This window comes from Schistocerca americana, chromosome 3 (assembly GCF_021461395.2).
Source record: "Schistocerca americana isolate TAMUIC-IGC-003095 chromosome 3, iqSchAmer2.1, whole genome shotgun sequence".
In the NCBI taxonomy this organism is placed as follows: Eukaryota; Metazoa; Arthropoda; class Insecta; order Orthoptera; family Acrididae; genus Schistocerca; species Schistocerca americana.
This window is the reverse complement of record NC_060121.1, coordinates 829,121,225-829,137,105: the sequence shown is the minus strand read 5'-3', so window position 1 is coordinate 829,137,105 and position 15,881 is coordinate 829,121,225. Positions and strand designations below refer to the sequence as shown.

Sequence of the window (15,881 nt, the reverse complement as noted above, 5' to 3'; positions counted from 1 at the left end):
GTAAAAACCTAGATAACGAACAAAATCTGAATGAAGCGAAAATGAGCGTAAGGAGAGAAATCTTCAATGATTTTGAAAGCAAGATGTTCTCAACCCACAAAACCTAGGAGATTTTGGTCATATGCAAAATCAATAAGTGGGTCAAAATCATCTATTCATTCTCTCCGTGACCACACCAACACTGAAACAGAAGATAAGAGAGAGAAGGCTGAAATACGGAATTCGGTCTTCCAAAGTTGTTTCACTGTGGAAGATCGTAACACTGTCCCGCCTTTCAATCACCATATGAACATCAAAATGGCAGATACTGAGATAGCCGATAGCGGAATTGGAAAGCAGCTACTATCGGTTAGTAGTGGAAAGGCGTCACCACCACATGAGATACCTATAAAATTGTATAAATATTATGCGAAAGAACTTGCTGCCCTTCTAGCAGTAATTTATTATAGAGTGCTTGAGCAATGAAAGGTGCCTAATGAATGGAAGAAAACGCAAGTCGTTCCCTTTTTTAAGAAAGGCCATAAGACAGATCCACATGATTATAGACCTATATTATTGATGTCAATCTGTTGTAGAATTACGGAACATGTTTTATGCTCAACAATTATGATATTTTTCGAAAATGAACACCTCCTCTACAAAAATCAACAAGGATTTAGCAAACAGAGATCCTGCGAAACTCGGCTCACTCTACTCCTCCATGAGATACACAGCGCAGTGGACAATGGCACTCAGGTTGATGCCATGTTCCTTGATTTCAGTAAGGCATTTGACACCGTGCCGCAATGCCATTTAATGAAAAAAATACGAGCTTATGGAGTATCGGAGCAGACTTGTGATTGGATTCAAGATTTCTTGCAAATAGAACTCAACACGTCATTCTTAATGGAACAAAATGGACAGCCGTAAAGTTAATATCTGAAGTACCACAGAGAAGTGTGATAAGACTGTTGCCATTTACAATATATATAAATGATCTAGTAAAAAGCGTTGGTTGCTCTTTAAGGCTATTTGCGGATGATGCAGTTGTCCATAGCAAAGTAGGAATGCCAGAAGATAGTAAGAATTTGAAGAATGAACCGCAGAGAATTGATGAATGGTGCAGGCTCTGGCAGTTGACCCTGAATATAAATAAATGTAACACACTGCACATACAAGGAAAAGAATTCCACTACTGTACAGCTACACTATTGATGACAAAAAGCTGGAGACAGTGTCTGCCATAAAATATCTAGGTGTAACTATCCAGGGTGACCGTAAGTCGAATGACTACATAAAACAGATAGGAGGAAAAGCAGATACCACACTCAGATTCATTGGAAAAATCTTAAGGAAATGTGACTCACCCATGAAAGAAGTGGCTTATAAGGCTCTTGTTCGCCCAATTCTTGAGTATTGTTTATCTATCCCGTATCCCTATCAGGTAGGACTGATAGAGGACATAGAGAAGAAGATCCAATGAAGAGCAGCATTATTTCGTCAAGAGATCATTTAGCTGGCGAGAGAGCTTTAGGGAGATGGTAAACAAACTCCAATGGCACGTGTTAGAAGAGAGACGGCGTGCATCAGGGAGACATTTACTACTGAAATTTCGGGACAGCACTTTTCAGGAGTCGGACAACATATACTTCCCCCCACATACATCTTGCTTATTGACTACAAGGAGAAAATTCGAGAAATTAGAGCCAATACAGAGGCTTACCGACAATGATTCTTCTCATGCACTATTTACGAGTGGAACAGGGTTGGAGGGATCAGACAGTGATGCCAAAAGTACCCTCTGCCACACACCATTAAATGTAAAATTTGCATCCTTATACTCCAGTTGACCACTATAGGTCAACTGAAGAATAGGGTGCTAGCACTAGTGAAGATGACAAAAGGCAAAAAATGTAAAATTTGTATCCTGTACTTCAGTTGACTAATATAGCTCTACTGAAGGATAGTATACTAGTGCTAGGGAAGGTGAAAAAAGTGACAAACATAAATTTTTTATCCTGTACTTCAGCTGACCTATATAGGTCAACTGAAGAATAGGATACAACCTTCATAGTTCAACTGAGTTACAAGATGCCAGTATTATGTGTCACATATTATGCTTTTGTTACTAGTAGTATAAAACTCTTGAATTGACCTACATAGTGCAGGATACGAATCAGCTGCAGAGGAAACAGCAGTTGGAATGACTGACCATCAGACAAAGGTATAATTCAAAATGTGTACTCAAATGATTTAAAGTTAGCACAAGAAACAAAGAGCATACACAACATGTATCTCTTAATAATACATTCATTTATTTTAATTTCGATTATGACACTTTGCCACAGAAGATAACCAATTTATTACCTACAGTTCGAAAATAAACAAACTAATATTTATGATTAAAAATGATGTCATTGATCCAAGTCGACGAGTTGGATCCCACTTTTCAGTTGACCCCTTGTTTGCTATGGCTCATTTATTCACATCTTGGGTTGAATTCTACAGCATGACAGAAATTCCTCTGCTTTTTTAAATTTTATTTTCTCAGAACAACAAAGACAAGTTGCACCATAAATTTAATTTTTTAGTAGCCTAAAATTATCAAGACATGTAATAAAAAAGCTCATTAACTTAAAATTATGTCTAGTCCAGCAATATAGTTTATGCAGTGTTTACTATGAAGTTTCAATGCATGTAAGGTAATATACAGCTGTTCAACATAAATCCATTTTTTCATTGTTTATTACTTCGTAAACATCTGAGATTTCGAGGTCCTGTTACTTATGTGTGTTAATTTACAACAGTATTTTTTTTTAAATTTCCCATTTGGAGGCAAATGAGCCATACGATCACTTTGCTGATGAGGTTTCAAAGTTTCATCTGGGCTGCAACAGAATGAATCACAAGCATTGGTGTGTACATACTTTGTGAGAGAGCCTCTACAGATCCATGGACATAAGCTCATTAATACTTCACAGACTGAGACACTAATGAAGCTATCTTCCATCAGTTATGGAAATGTTATAAAAATATGCAAATTTCTTTTAGGATGGGTCTCTCCGACAACACGTATATCATGTAAATGGTGTATTTAAAAACAAAGATAATGTGACTTACCATATGAAAGCGCTGGCAGGGCGATAGAAACACAAACAAACACATACATACACACAAAATTCTAGCTTTCGCAACCAATGGTTGCTTCACCAGGAAAGAGGGAAGGAGAGGGAAAGACGAAAGGATGTGGGTTTTAAGGGAGAGGGTAAGGAGTCCTTCCAATCCCGGGAGCGGAAAGACTTACCTTAGAGGGAAAAAAGGACAGGTATACACTCGCACACACACACATATCCATCTGCACATACACAGACACAAGCAGACATTTGTAAAGGCAAAGAGTTTGCGCAGAGATGTCAGTCGAGGCAGAAGTAAAGAGGCAAAGATGTTGTTGAAAGACAGATGAGATATGAGCGGCGGCAACTTGAAATTAGCGGAGGTTGAGGCCTGGCGGATAACGAGAAGAGAGGATATACTGAAGGGCAAGTTCCCATCTCCGGAGTTCAACGCAATCTGGAACCACAACACCCCAATTCAGTAGTTAACCTTTCCTCCAAACCTCTCTCCCAATCCGAAACCTCTGTCCCATCCAAAGGCCTCACCTTCAGCCCCACTCCCAGATTCAACCAAACAGCCCTCGTCAAAGATTTACTGTCCTACACTCCTACTCTCTGCTGGAAATATCACTTTGCCACGAAGAAAAATGATCCTAATCCTACTCCTAATGATCCAACTCCCTAAGACACTATCCAAATTGAACCCTGCCTGGAACAGTTCCGTCCTCCGTCACAGCGGGACACACCTCCTCTTCCTCAAAATCACCCTCTCTAAACCTTCCAGGAATTTCTGACTTCCAGCCTTGCTTCTCAATCCTTCTTAAAAAACCTTAATCCTACTCCCAACATCACCACTGCTGAAGCCCAAGCTATCCGTGATCTGAAGGCTGACCGATCCATTGTCATTCTTCCGGAGGACAAGGGTTCCATGACCGTGGTACTTGATCGTCGGGAGTATGTGGCTGAGGGACTGCGTCAGCTTTCAGACAACAACACATACAAAGTTTGCCAAGGTAATCCCATTCCTGATGTCCAGGCGGAGCTTCAAGGAATCCTCAGAACCTTAGGCCCCCTACAAAACCTTTCACCTGACTCCATCAACCTCCTGACCCCACCGACACCCCGCACTTTCTTCCTAAAATTCACAAACCCAATCATCCCGGCCGCCCCATTGTAGCTGGTTACCAAGACCCCACAGAACGTATCTCTGCCTACGTAGATCAACACCTTCAACCCATTACATGCAGTCTCCCATCCTTCATCAAAGACACCAACCACTTTCTCGAACGCCTGGAATCCTTACCCAATCTATTACCCCCGGAAACCATCCTTGTAACCATTGATGCCACTTCCTTATACACAAATATTCCGCACATCCAGGGCCTCGCTGTGATAGAGCACTTCCTTTCACGCCAATCACCTGCCACCCTACCTAAAACCTCTTTCCTCATTACCTTAGCCAGCTTCATCCTGACCCACAACTTCTTCACTTTTGAAGGCCCGACATACCAACAATTAAAGGGAACAGCCATGGGTACCAGGATGGCCCCCTCGTACGCCAACCTATTCATGGGTCGCTTAGAGGAAGCCTTCTTGGTTACCCAGGCCTGCCAACCCAAAGTTTGGTACAGATTTATTGATGACATCTTCATGATCTGGACTCACAGTGAAGAAGAACTCCAGAATTTCCTCTCCAACCTCAACTCCTTTGGTTCCATCAGATTCACCTGGTCCTACTCCAAATCCCATGCCACTTTCCTTGACGTTGACCTTCATCTGTCCAATGGCCAGCTTCACACGTCAGTCCACATCAAACCCACCAACATGCAACAGTACCTTCATTATGACAGCTGCCACCCATTCCACATCAAACGGTCCCTTCCCTACAGCCTAGGTCTTCGTGGCAAACGAATCTGCTCCAGTCCGGAATCCCTGAACCATTACACCAACAACCTGAAAACAGCTTTCACATCCCGCAACTACCCTCCCGACCTGGTACAGAAGCAAATAACCAGAGCCACTTCCTCATCCCCCCTCAAACCCAGAACCTCCCACAGAAGAACCCCAAAAGTGCCCCACTTGTTACAGGATACTTTTCGGGACTGGATCAGACTCTGAATGTGGCTCTCCAGCAGGGATACGACTTCCTCAAATCCTGCCCTGAAATGAGATCCATCCTTCATGAAATCCTCCCCACTCCACCAAGAGGGTCTTTCCGCTGTCCACCTAACCTTCGTAACCTCTTAGTTCATCCCTATGAAATCCCCAAACCACCTTCCTTACCCTCTGGCTCCTACCCTTGTAACTGCCCCCAGTGTAAAACCTGTCCAATGCACACTCCCACCACCACCTACTCCAGTCCTGTAACCCGGAAAGTGTACACGATCAAAGGCAGAGCCACGTGTGAAAGCACCCATGTGATTTACCAACTGACCTCCATACACTGTGAAGCTTTCTATGTGGGAATGACCAGCAACAAAGTGTCCATTCGCATGAATGGACACAGGCAAACAGTGTTTGTTGGTAATGAGGATCACCCTATGGCTAAACATGCCTTGGTGCATGGCCAGCACATCTTGGCACAGTGTTACACCGTCCGGGTTATCTGGATACTTCCCACTACCACCAACCTGTCTGAACTCCGGAGATGGGAACTTGCCCTTCAGTATATCCTCTCTTCTCGTTATCCGCCAGGCCTCAACCTCCGCTAATTTCAAGTTGCCGCCGCGCATACCTCACCTGTCTTTCAACAACATCTTTGCCTCTTTACTTCCGCCTCGACTGACATCTCTGCCCAAACTCTTTGCCTTTACAAATGTCTGCTTGTGTCTGTGTATGTGCGGATGGATATATGTGTGTGTGTGTGTGTGTGTGTGTGTGTGTGTGTGTGTGTGTGTGCGCGCGAGTGTATACCTGCCCTTTTTTCCCCCTAAGGTAAGTCTTTCCGCTCCCGGGATTGGAATGACTCCTTACCCTCTCCCTTAAAACCCACATCCTTTCGTCTTTCCCTCTCCTTCCCTCTTTCCTGACAAAGCAACCATTGGTTGCGAAAGCTAGAATTTTGTGTGTATGTATGTGTTTGTTTGTGTTTCTATCGACCTGCCAGCGCTTTCGTATGGTAAGTCACATCATATTTGTTTTTAAATATATTTTTCCCGCGTGGAATGTTTCCCTATTATATTCATGTAAATGGTGTATGCATAGCATCTAGAATGTATTACAATACGAGTGGCGGTCAAAAAGTTTCAAGCTTGAGATAGTTACTGTAATGTCTCATACAAACACCACCACCTACTTTTATGGTGACACTGTGTGGGGGACGCATGTAAAATTTCGCGGCTCCAGCTTTGTTAGTTTTGCCGCTAGGATGCATTGTGTACTGTAGTGTAAGCAAATTGGAGAATATAGAGAGAATCAAGAACCGTGCTGTGATTGAATATCTTCATTTGAAGGGAGTGATGCCCAAGGAAATTGCGGAGGACATGCGGAACACACTCAAGGACAGTGCTGTCTTATACAATAGTGAAAAACTGGGTGTCCGACTTCAAACGTGGAAGAACGAGTGTGGAAGATGTGACAAGGAGCAGAAAGCCTGTCACCATTGTCACTGATGAAACAGTGACTGCAATTCCTAACACAATTTTGCAGGATCATCGAACAACGTTGTAGCACATTGAAACCACACTTGGAATCACCCGTGGGCGTGTTTATGACATTGTTGTGGGTATTTCGGGAATGCGGAAAGTTTTATCTTAGTGGGTCCCAAAAGACTTAAATGCAGATCAGAGACAGGAGCTTGTGCAGTGTTGTTGATGCAGATGAAGACGGGTTTCTTGCAAGGTATGTGACAATGGATGGAACATGGGTTCACCACTTTCATCCTGAGACAAAACAAAACAATGGAAACATCCTTCATCCCCATAAAAAAAATTCTGGGAGCAAAAAGCAGCTGGCAAGGTGATGGCATTGGTGTTCTAGGATGCAGAAAGGGGTAATTATAGTGGTTTACATGCAAAAGAGCATAACTATCAATGCATCGTACTACTGCACCCTCCTGTGCCATTTGAGAGAAGAGAAAACTGGTACACAGAGTTCTTTTGCATCAGCACAACACACCGGTGCACAAAGACCTTGCAACACTAGAAACTCCGCATGACTGTGGGTTCAAATTGTTATGTCATCAATATTCTCCAATTTAACTCCATCAGACTTTTTCTTTTCCCAAACCTAATAAAAGACCTCAAAAGATGACGATTTTACAATGATGACGCAGTGATTGATGCTGTGAACACCTGGACTCGAAATCGAAGACCTTTTATTTGAATGTTTTGCAGAAGTCATCTGAATGTGGTCGCAAGTGTATTAGTGTACACGTGTATTATATTGAAAAATAAATTGGTATTATGAAATTTCTGTCATTCTTTATTTGTTAGGCTAGAAACTTTTCGACCCCCCTTCGTATAGGAAAAAATTAAAATGTAAGCAGCTACATATAAACACCTCTTTTCAGAGAGCTGTTAGTATTCAATTTAGGTACATAGTAAGTTTCTCCCCCATGAACCACCAACCTTGCCAAGGAGGGGTGGGATGGCTCGAGTGCCTCAATGATGTGGAAAGCCATACGACCACAATGAAGGGGTGTCTGTGCAGAGGCCAGACTAACTCACAGTTCCTGAAGAGGGGCAGCAACCTTTCCCGCAGTTGCAGCTGTAACAATTTGAACAGAAGAGCTGCACTGGCCTTGCTAAAATAGCAGCTGTAGTTTCCCCTTGCTTCCAGCCGTCTGCGGTACCAACACAGCAAGGCTATGTAACAAGGCCAGATTGTTATAGCTCCAACTGCTGAAAAAGTTGCTGCCCCTCTCCAGAAACCATGAGTTAGTCTGGCCTCTGCACACCCACAATTACTTCTCCTTTGAAGGCACCACCTACCAACAAATCCGGGGTATGGTGATGGGCACACATGGAACTATCCTATGCCAACCTATTTTGGGCAATCTAGCGGAATCCTTCCTAACTATCCAGAATCCTAAACCCCTCACCTGGTTCAGACCAACTGATGACATCTTTATGATCTATCAACATCCCTCCAGAACCTCAACACCTTCTCCCTCATTCGCTTCACCTGGTCCTCCTGAACAAAACAAGCCACCTTTCTCGATGTTGGACCGACTCCCTTCGATACAGCTAGCCACCCGTGGCCATCACAACAGTCACTCTTGCAATTACGTTCCCAACCTCGTACAGAAGCAGATCTTCTGCGCCTTATTGCTCTAGTCACCCGCTACCTCCCAATATCCTACTGACTGGGCATGAAGAGCACTCCTCTCATGACTCAGTACCACCGAGGACTGCAGCAACTGAATCATTCTCCATCAGGGTTTCGACTATCTCTTATCATGCCCTGAAATGAGGAATGTCCTACCCACTATCGTTCCCAACCCTCCCACAGCAGTACTCCTCCACCCACCAAACCTACATGGTATCCTCATCCACCTCTATATAACCTATGCCCCCAACCTCTTGCCTCATGTCTCAAGTAACAGACCTAAATGCAAGACCTGTACCATACACCCTCCCATTCCCACCACCACCACCACCACCACCACCACCACCACCACCACCACCTAGTCCAGTACAGTCACAAGCATCACCAACCCCATCAAAGGCAATGCTTCCAGTGACACTAGTCATGTGATCTAGAAGCTAAGCTGCAACCATTGTGCTGTGTTTTACATGTGTGTGACAAACAACAAGCTGTCTCTCTGCACGAATGGCCACCGACAAACTGTGGCCAAGAAACAGCTGGACTACCCAGTTACTGAGCCCACTGCCCACTACAATGTTCTTCATTTTGATGACTGCTTCACAGCCTGTGCCATCTGGATTCTTCCCACCAACACTAGCTTTCTGAATTGTAAAGGCTCTTCCTGCAATATACCCTACATGTCCGTAACCCTCCTAACCTCAATCTTCATTAGTCATTGTCTTTCACTCATTGTCCCCTTCCTTGTTCCCACTCCAGTACTAAAGAGGCCTCTATTCCACAAATACGCTGACAGTCTTTCTACTTCTCTCCTTTCCCACTCCCCCCAACCCCCACCTACACCTAACCTACCGACCGCACCTAGCTGTCCTCCTCTCTCTCCACTTTGTCCCTTTATGCTCCCACAAGCAGCACTTTACCGTCCCCACTCCTATGCTTCTCACATCATGTGCAGTAGCTTGTAATGTGGCCTCGGCAATCAGAGATGGTGGTCACATATGTGTGACTTGCATTTGCATAAACGTATGTGTTTATGTTGTCTAATTCAGAAGAATTGCCCAAAAGCTACTTATTAAGCAGTCTTTTAGTTGCAGCTGTCTACAACTCAACATCTCCACTATATGTTAGGTAGAAATCTATCCGTTTCATAATATTGTAACTGTTTAACATACTGTGTACAAATGACTTTAATACCTTTGTCTCACATGGATGTCACATTTCTGAATGAGCTGTTAAACAGTGTAGCTTCAATATGTTGAGGAGTACCTCGAGGATGCTCAAGGCCTAACCGATTCAGTGGTAGCCTCTGGCCTTAAGAAAAAATTAGAATAAAAACATGCAAATCCTCTAGAAAGTGTCAGATTTAATTTCTTCTTTTTATTCTTTACTTCTGAATTCTCAGAAAAATATAATTTCCACCCTTTAACTTAGTGGTATAGGGTTGATTTAGGGTCATCATTTGTTGCTTCTGCTTCCCTAAATGTTTTGACTTACAGTATTTAGATCATCATGCACAGCCTTTGACATATTTATAGTGTAACAGCAATGTGGATGCTTCTTAATGCACAGGGTGTTCCAATCGAAAGGGGTCCCACAAACGTGTAGCAACTGCACTGTGTAATTTGTGCGTTTAACGTGGCACCACTAGACTTTGCAACATCATTTGACACAAAAGTGTTTCTGCACATTGCTGGGGCAGGACCTCAGTGTTCATGTTTAGTGACAATGTTGAAGAGCGCATGTTTCTTGTGAAACAATATTGGATTACTGGTTCCATTAAGACATGTCAGCAAATGTTTTTCAAATGTTTTAGTGACTAATATATATTGTCTAAATGCAGCATACAAAAGACAGTGAACAAGATGGAGAGCATTGGAATAGGATCTTCATGGTGGGGTATAGCCGCCATTATTGGCAGAAAAATTGACTGACATGAAACAACTGTTGTTTGCTTCTCTTGCAAAGTACGTCCGACTTTTATCTCAGGAATATTGAATATCACAGAGTACATGTCACAGTACTGCGAAGAAAGCCAGCATGTAGCTACACAGGTTTACAGTTGTTCAGGAACTGAATGTCAATGACAAACACAAACACATTAAATTTTGCCGTTCGTTTCAGCAATTTATTGCTCAGAGGACAGGAATATTGCAGTACACATGGTTTAGTGACGAGGCATGGTTCCACCTCTCTGGCTATGTTAACTCACAGAATAGACTTTCGTGGTTTAATGAAAATCCACATGCACTGGTCTAGTAACTGCTGGATTCGAAGACTGGCGTGTTCTGTGCAATATCACAGTGTCGCATCATCGGTTTTCTCAAGACTACTGTGGCAAGTCCAGTTGACATCAAAATGTTCCAGGCATTTGTGAACAAGCTGGACAATGAGGAACTTACCTTTGGCTGGTACCAACATGACAGTGCCACATGTCTTGAGTGACCATGGCTGAGGTTGAACCATTTTCCCCCCAGAAGAATGATTTCGAAAGAAATGTGGCCCCCAAGTCACTTGATTTAACACCACCTGACTGTTTTTCTCTGGTGTGGCCTAAAAGGCAAGATCTACAGGAACAAACCTTGCAACTTGGAAGATTTATGAGAGAACATTATCTGTGAAATCCAAGTATTGACACCAGAGGTTCTGGCAGCAATGTTTGAGAATCTGCAGCGTCGTGTTCAACTGTGTTTAGAAGTTGAGGGTGGTCACTTCCAGCACCTTTTGTGATTCACCTTTATTTCCCCGTGAACAAGGTATGACATGTTCATTTCCATTTCCTTATTTTTATGCAAAGCCTTTAAGGCTAATTTAAGCAAATGTTCGTTTGTGGGGTCTCTTTCAAGTGGGACACCCTGTAAGTCCTTGGCAGTTTACAAAATCTGATACAGAATATCATAATCATATCATTCTAAGTCTCAACTCACTATCTGTTCCCAATTACACACTTTGTAATTTTTGTGATAAACGTAAACGTGCAATAGTTCTCATTTATCTCGAAATTAAGTAATTCCACTTTTATAATTTCACTTGGGACTCATAAAATAATTGAGTGGACCATAAATGTGTTTACCTTACCAATAGATAACAGAAAAAAAGTACAATTTTCTTTCTTCAGAAATCTGGAGCTGACGAACTGGTAGTTAAAGCAACATAAAAAGCTCAACAATTAACAAAATTCAACAACAAAAAAGAGAGGGAAGTGATGTCACAATAAAAAATGGCAGCTGAAAACAATTCTGCCTACAATAACACCTAATGTCTCCAAAAAAATTTTATACCCGCTGTTCTCAATTAGTCCTAGTTAACAAATACCTGCACGACCCTAGATAGTTTTGCTATTTGGATGGCAAAATACTGATGATGCCCAAAGCACACACTATATAAAACCCTGACTGGCTACAGCACAGAAAGCATTTTTAAAATGAGGAATTTGTTAACACTGAATGTAAAACGTTACTATGTCTTATCTGAATGTATTTGTCTGAAGTGTAGCCTTGAAAGGAAGTGAAAGGGCCACAATATGCAGTTCAGACAAGAAGAGAATAGAAGCTTCTGAAATAGGTTTCTATAGAAGAATTGTGGTTTTTCACATAACTAATGAGAAAGTACTGGACTGAAGATAAAAGAAATAAATTTATCGCAGAACTTGAATGAAAGAAGGGATTGGTTGATGGGACACACTCTGAAATGTGAAGGAATGGTAAACTTGGTAATGGAGGGAAGTGCGGGGTTAAAAATTGTAGAGAGCGATCAAAACTTGAATACAGCATGGAGAGTTACGTCAAACCAATCTTTGGAATGGAGACCACAACAACATAATTGCACATTATTGGTTTGGTAATGGGTCAAATGCTTTTTGGACGTCAAGATCAACTGCACCCACATGACTGTGTTGATCCATGGTTTTCAGGATTTTACACAAGAAAAATTACAGTTGAGTTTCTATGACCAACCCTTTCGGAATTCATACTGGTTGGCATGGAGTTCATAGCGTTTGAGATACCTAATTATGTCTGAGCTCAGATTATGTTCTAGGATTCTATAACAGATAGATGTCAACAAGATTGGACAGTAGTTTTGTGGATCAGTGCTGCTTACCTTCCCGTTGACGGTTTTTTATTTGAGGTTTCACTGTACATTATGATGAAAATGAGAGCTAACTCAGCTGCAAATTCCATATGGAATGTGACAGTGATTCCTCAGAACCTGCAACCCTTACTAAAGTCCAAACCATGTTTAAATGTTGGGTCGGCTGTTTCCAGACATCAGTTTTGGACAATGATGTAACGATGCTATGATGTGTGATGACAATTGTGTGCTAACAGTAACATAAAACACTGAAAATATCTATTTTGTTTTGGAATGCAAGTTGTGGTGAAAGGCTCATCTGCAGCATAGTTAAGATATCTAGCTTAAGCTGGAACACGACATTTTTAATTATGAATTGGTGAAGACAACACGTGATGCCACACTCAACTCTAATACTTGCTATGGCACATATTTTCTGCATAATGGATTCTGATGACTGATTCAAGACTGTTTTGATGGCACCATGGACAAGGCAGACAGATGGTATTATCAGACTAAGTATTTTTGAAGGTCAAACACGTCACGACTTGAAAATATCAGACAACTTGGAGAATATGTAACTATGGAATAACATATGAGAAGACTGTTCAGACACATTTGTCAGTTTTACAAACTCCCAACCAATCCATCACCTTATAATGTAAAATGGACCTCAGGCTATGCTATATTTCACACACAACAGTGTGTAAGTGGAAATTTATAAAAGATATAAAGTAAAGAGCACAACATGAAACATATTCCTCCTCGAAGGATAGCATCTCCACGTCGTCTATATAGATCTAATAAACAAAGCGTTCTAAGCCGGCACACACGAGAAATAACTGAAATACATTCAACGAAACATACAACAATTAATTTTTAGTAAACGGATAAATACATACAAAAGCATTTCAGACATCATCGCAAATCTTACGACGTACTTCAACTAATGGACCGATGGGGTTGGCGCGTTTCAGTAGACTTGGAATGTTTTTCATGTATCTGATGTGAATATTTTACTTTCATTCTTATAGGTTTTCTTAATTTCCTTGTTGTTGTATGAATCTAAGACAATCTCCGTGTTACCAAAGCATTTAAAACGATGAGACTGCAATTTAAGACGCTGTACAATCCTTCTCTATCGTGTTTGTATGGAATGTTAATTACTACCTATCAGTATTCTGTGACAGTGAAAATTGATGTCAAACACCTAAACAATTACTCACCATTCCTTCCTTCATAAAACCACTGGTACCCATCGTCGAAGCTAACAGCCTCCTTTTCTAGTCCACTGACTTCGACAAGCTGAGGTTTTTCCAAATAATCCGGTGGAATTTCCTGACGGCACATTGCACATTTTCTGCTCTGATTGGCAACACCCTTTACACAAAGAAAGCAGAAGATATGTCCACAAGGAAGCTGGGCGGGGTGTATACACGTTTGGAGACAAACTGCGCATTCTGGAATCTGCGGGCCTGAAATCGACAGCAAATAAAAATTAGTATCTACTTACTTACCAATTTCGTCGAAAGTAGAACACAAACTCGTTACCTTCAAATACTTGTTCTTTATTTCCAGTTGCTGCTGCGCGCTCTTCTTTGTCCTCTTCTTTCGCTGACATCTTTATTTTATTTGGCTCAGCAGACGTGCCACCCTCAGCCATTTTCAGTTTATGACTAGCTAGACCGCATGAGCACCACCTTCAGGACACCCACGCGTTTACAATTTAACATCTACACCCCTTAACACGAAACGATAATAACATTTGTTTTCATAATAACCCGTTCAGATTCACCTCTTCCACTCGAACGAAAACATAACACCCAAAGTCAAAGATATTACATCACAACATAACGGATCTTATTATTAATTATTGTGACTTTTGGTGCGAAGGCTATATATCCTTCTCTCAGAGTTTTGGAGATTTACGAAGTAATGTCGCATTTATCAATGAATATCATAATTAGTTTTAAAACTGCGATATTATTTTGATGGAGTGGAGTAGTTGGAAATGGTTGATCACATCGTATTAAGGCCCGTACACACGCAACGATCTGTCTGCGCAAATGTCTGCGCACATCACATCTGCGCAGACAGATCGTTGCGTGTGGACAAGATTTGCACCAGCCTGAGGTGTGTGCAAAACTGGATGTTTGAGCGAAACTTCTCAAATCTGTGGGTTCAATTGAAGATGAAATTGGAGTGTCAATGTGCGAGGAAATGGAACACGATATAATGTAAAACAATATATTTCACATACGGTTATCAAAGGTTTATTCAAAAGAATATATTTGTGTGAAAACATAATAGAAAATTAACTACTGTTATAAAAAGAACTCATCCGTCAAGACAGCGTAAATAGCTGCACATCTGTTGGCTATTATTTCACTCAAGGTTTTTTTCGATACTGCAGTTGAAAATTCCAAATCCTTGTAGCTCCTTCCTGTTGCTAGGAGGAATCTTAATGTTACCGCCAGCCGTTCATGAGGAGAAATTGCCCTTCTCATACAAATATTTTTTCTCATAATATTAGGGGTTACAAGCTTTAAGAGATTATTATAGGTTTCGACATCCGTCCGCAAATAATTTCGCCAGTCGTTAAGTTCGCCCTGCAACTCGCGCAGTAAATTTACGTGAGAAAACTACTTTCGCTTTAGCAGACACTGTCTACACCATTTTGACCGCTTTCTCTGTTTCCTGCGGTTGGTCTGAATGCTTTTTTGCGACACGAGTTGCGAACACAGACCACAACAGAATTTCGTCCATTTCTATATTTCAAAATAACTGAATTAAATTTTTGACGTTTACGGGGAGCGTAGTCGCTTGCCACTGATATTTCTTTTCTACACCGAAAGATGGCGGGTGAGTAGTAGATTGGGGTTTGTGTCGTGTGAACACACCACATTTGAAGCGATCTTTTGCATGTACAGACATCTGCGCCGATGTCTACGCAGACAGATCGTTGCGTGTGGACCGGGCTTTAGTTGTTGAATGAAATCGGTTTACTGATTTGCGTACAGTTAACATTCATAAAATATGTCACTGATATTCCCTACTGTTATTCCGTCACATTCGCAATAAGAGTTATCTCGAACTTGTATTCGGAGAAGATGGCTAGGGAACGATCCATGATTAAATCACATCCGAATACGGTGCTTATAAACTTCTTATTCGTGTGAAGTATGTGGAACCTGGGCTTCGAGGGAATGTCTGGCTGTATTTGACCATGATATTTACCTTCCATGTGTATGATAGTTGATATTCATCTCGCCATTCATGTCTTATTCTTCTGTATAATGTAGTCTGCAGGTCTGATGGCGGCAATAAGATGTTTTTAACCCCTTGTTAGTCGCGTACGTATCTGTGAGATACGTGGACTAAATTTTGTTCAGTATTACAGCAATGAATAAAGGTAAGTGCTTACCAGCCCAGGACTCTTGCATCATACCTTTGTTA

The 15,881-nt window shown here is 41.6% G+C and overlaps 1 protein-coding gene across 1 annotated transcript in view; it reads right to left on the bottom strand.

Moving 5' to 3' along the window:
• Window positions 1-14,302, bottom strand: part of LOC124605460 (E3 ubiquitin-protein ligase rnf146) — a 60,274-nt gene extending 45,972 nt beyond the window's left edge. Inside the window, exons 1-2 of the mRNA XM_047137149.1 lie at window positions 13,977-14,302; window positions 13,652-13,900 (exon numbers count right to left, since the gene is read on the bottom strand). Coding sequence (XP_046993105.1) covers window positions 13,652-13,900; window positions 13,977-14,088 — 361 coding nt within the window. The 5' untranslated portion in view covers window positions 14,089-14,302. The remainder of the gene's footprint in view (window positions 1-13,651; window positions 13,901-13,976) is intronic.
• Window positions 14,303-15,881: the final 1,579 nt, after the last annotated feature.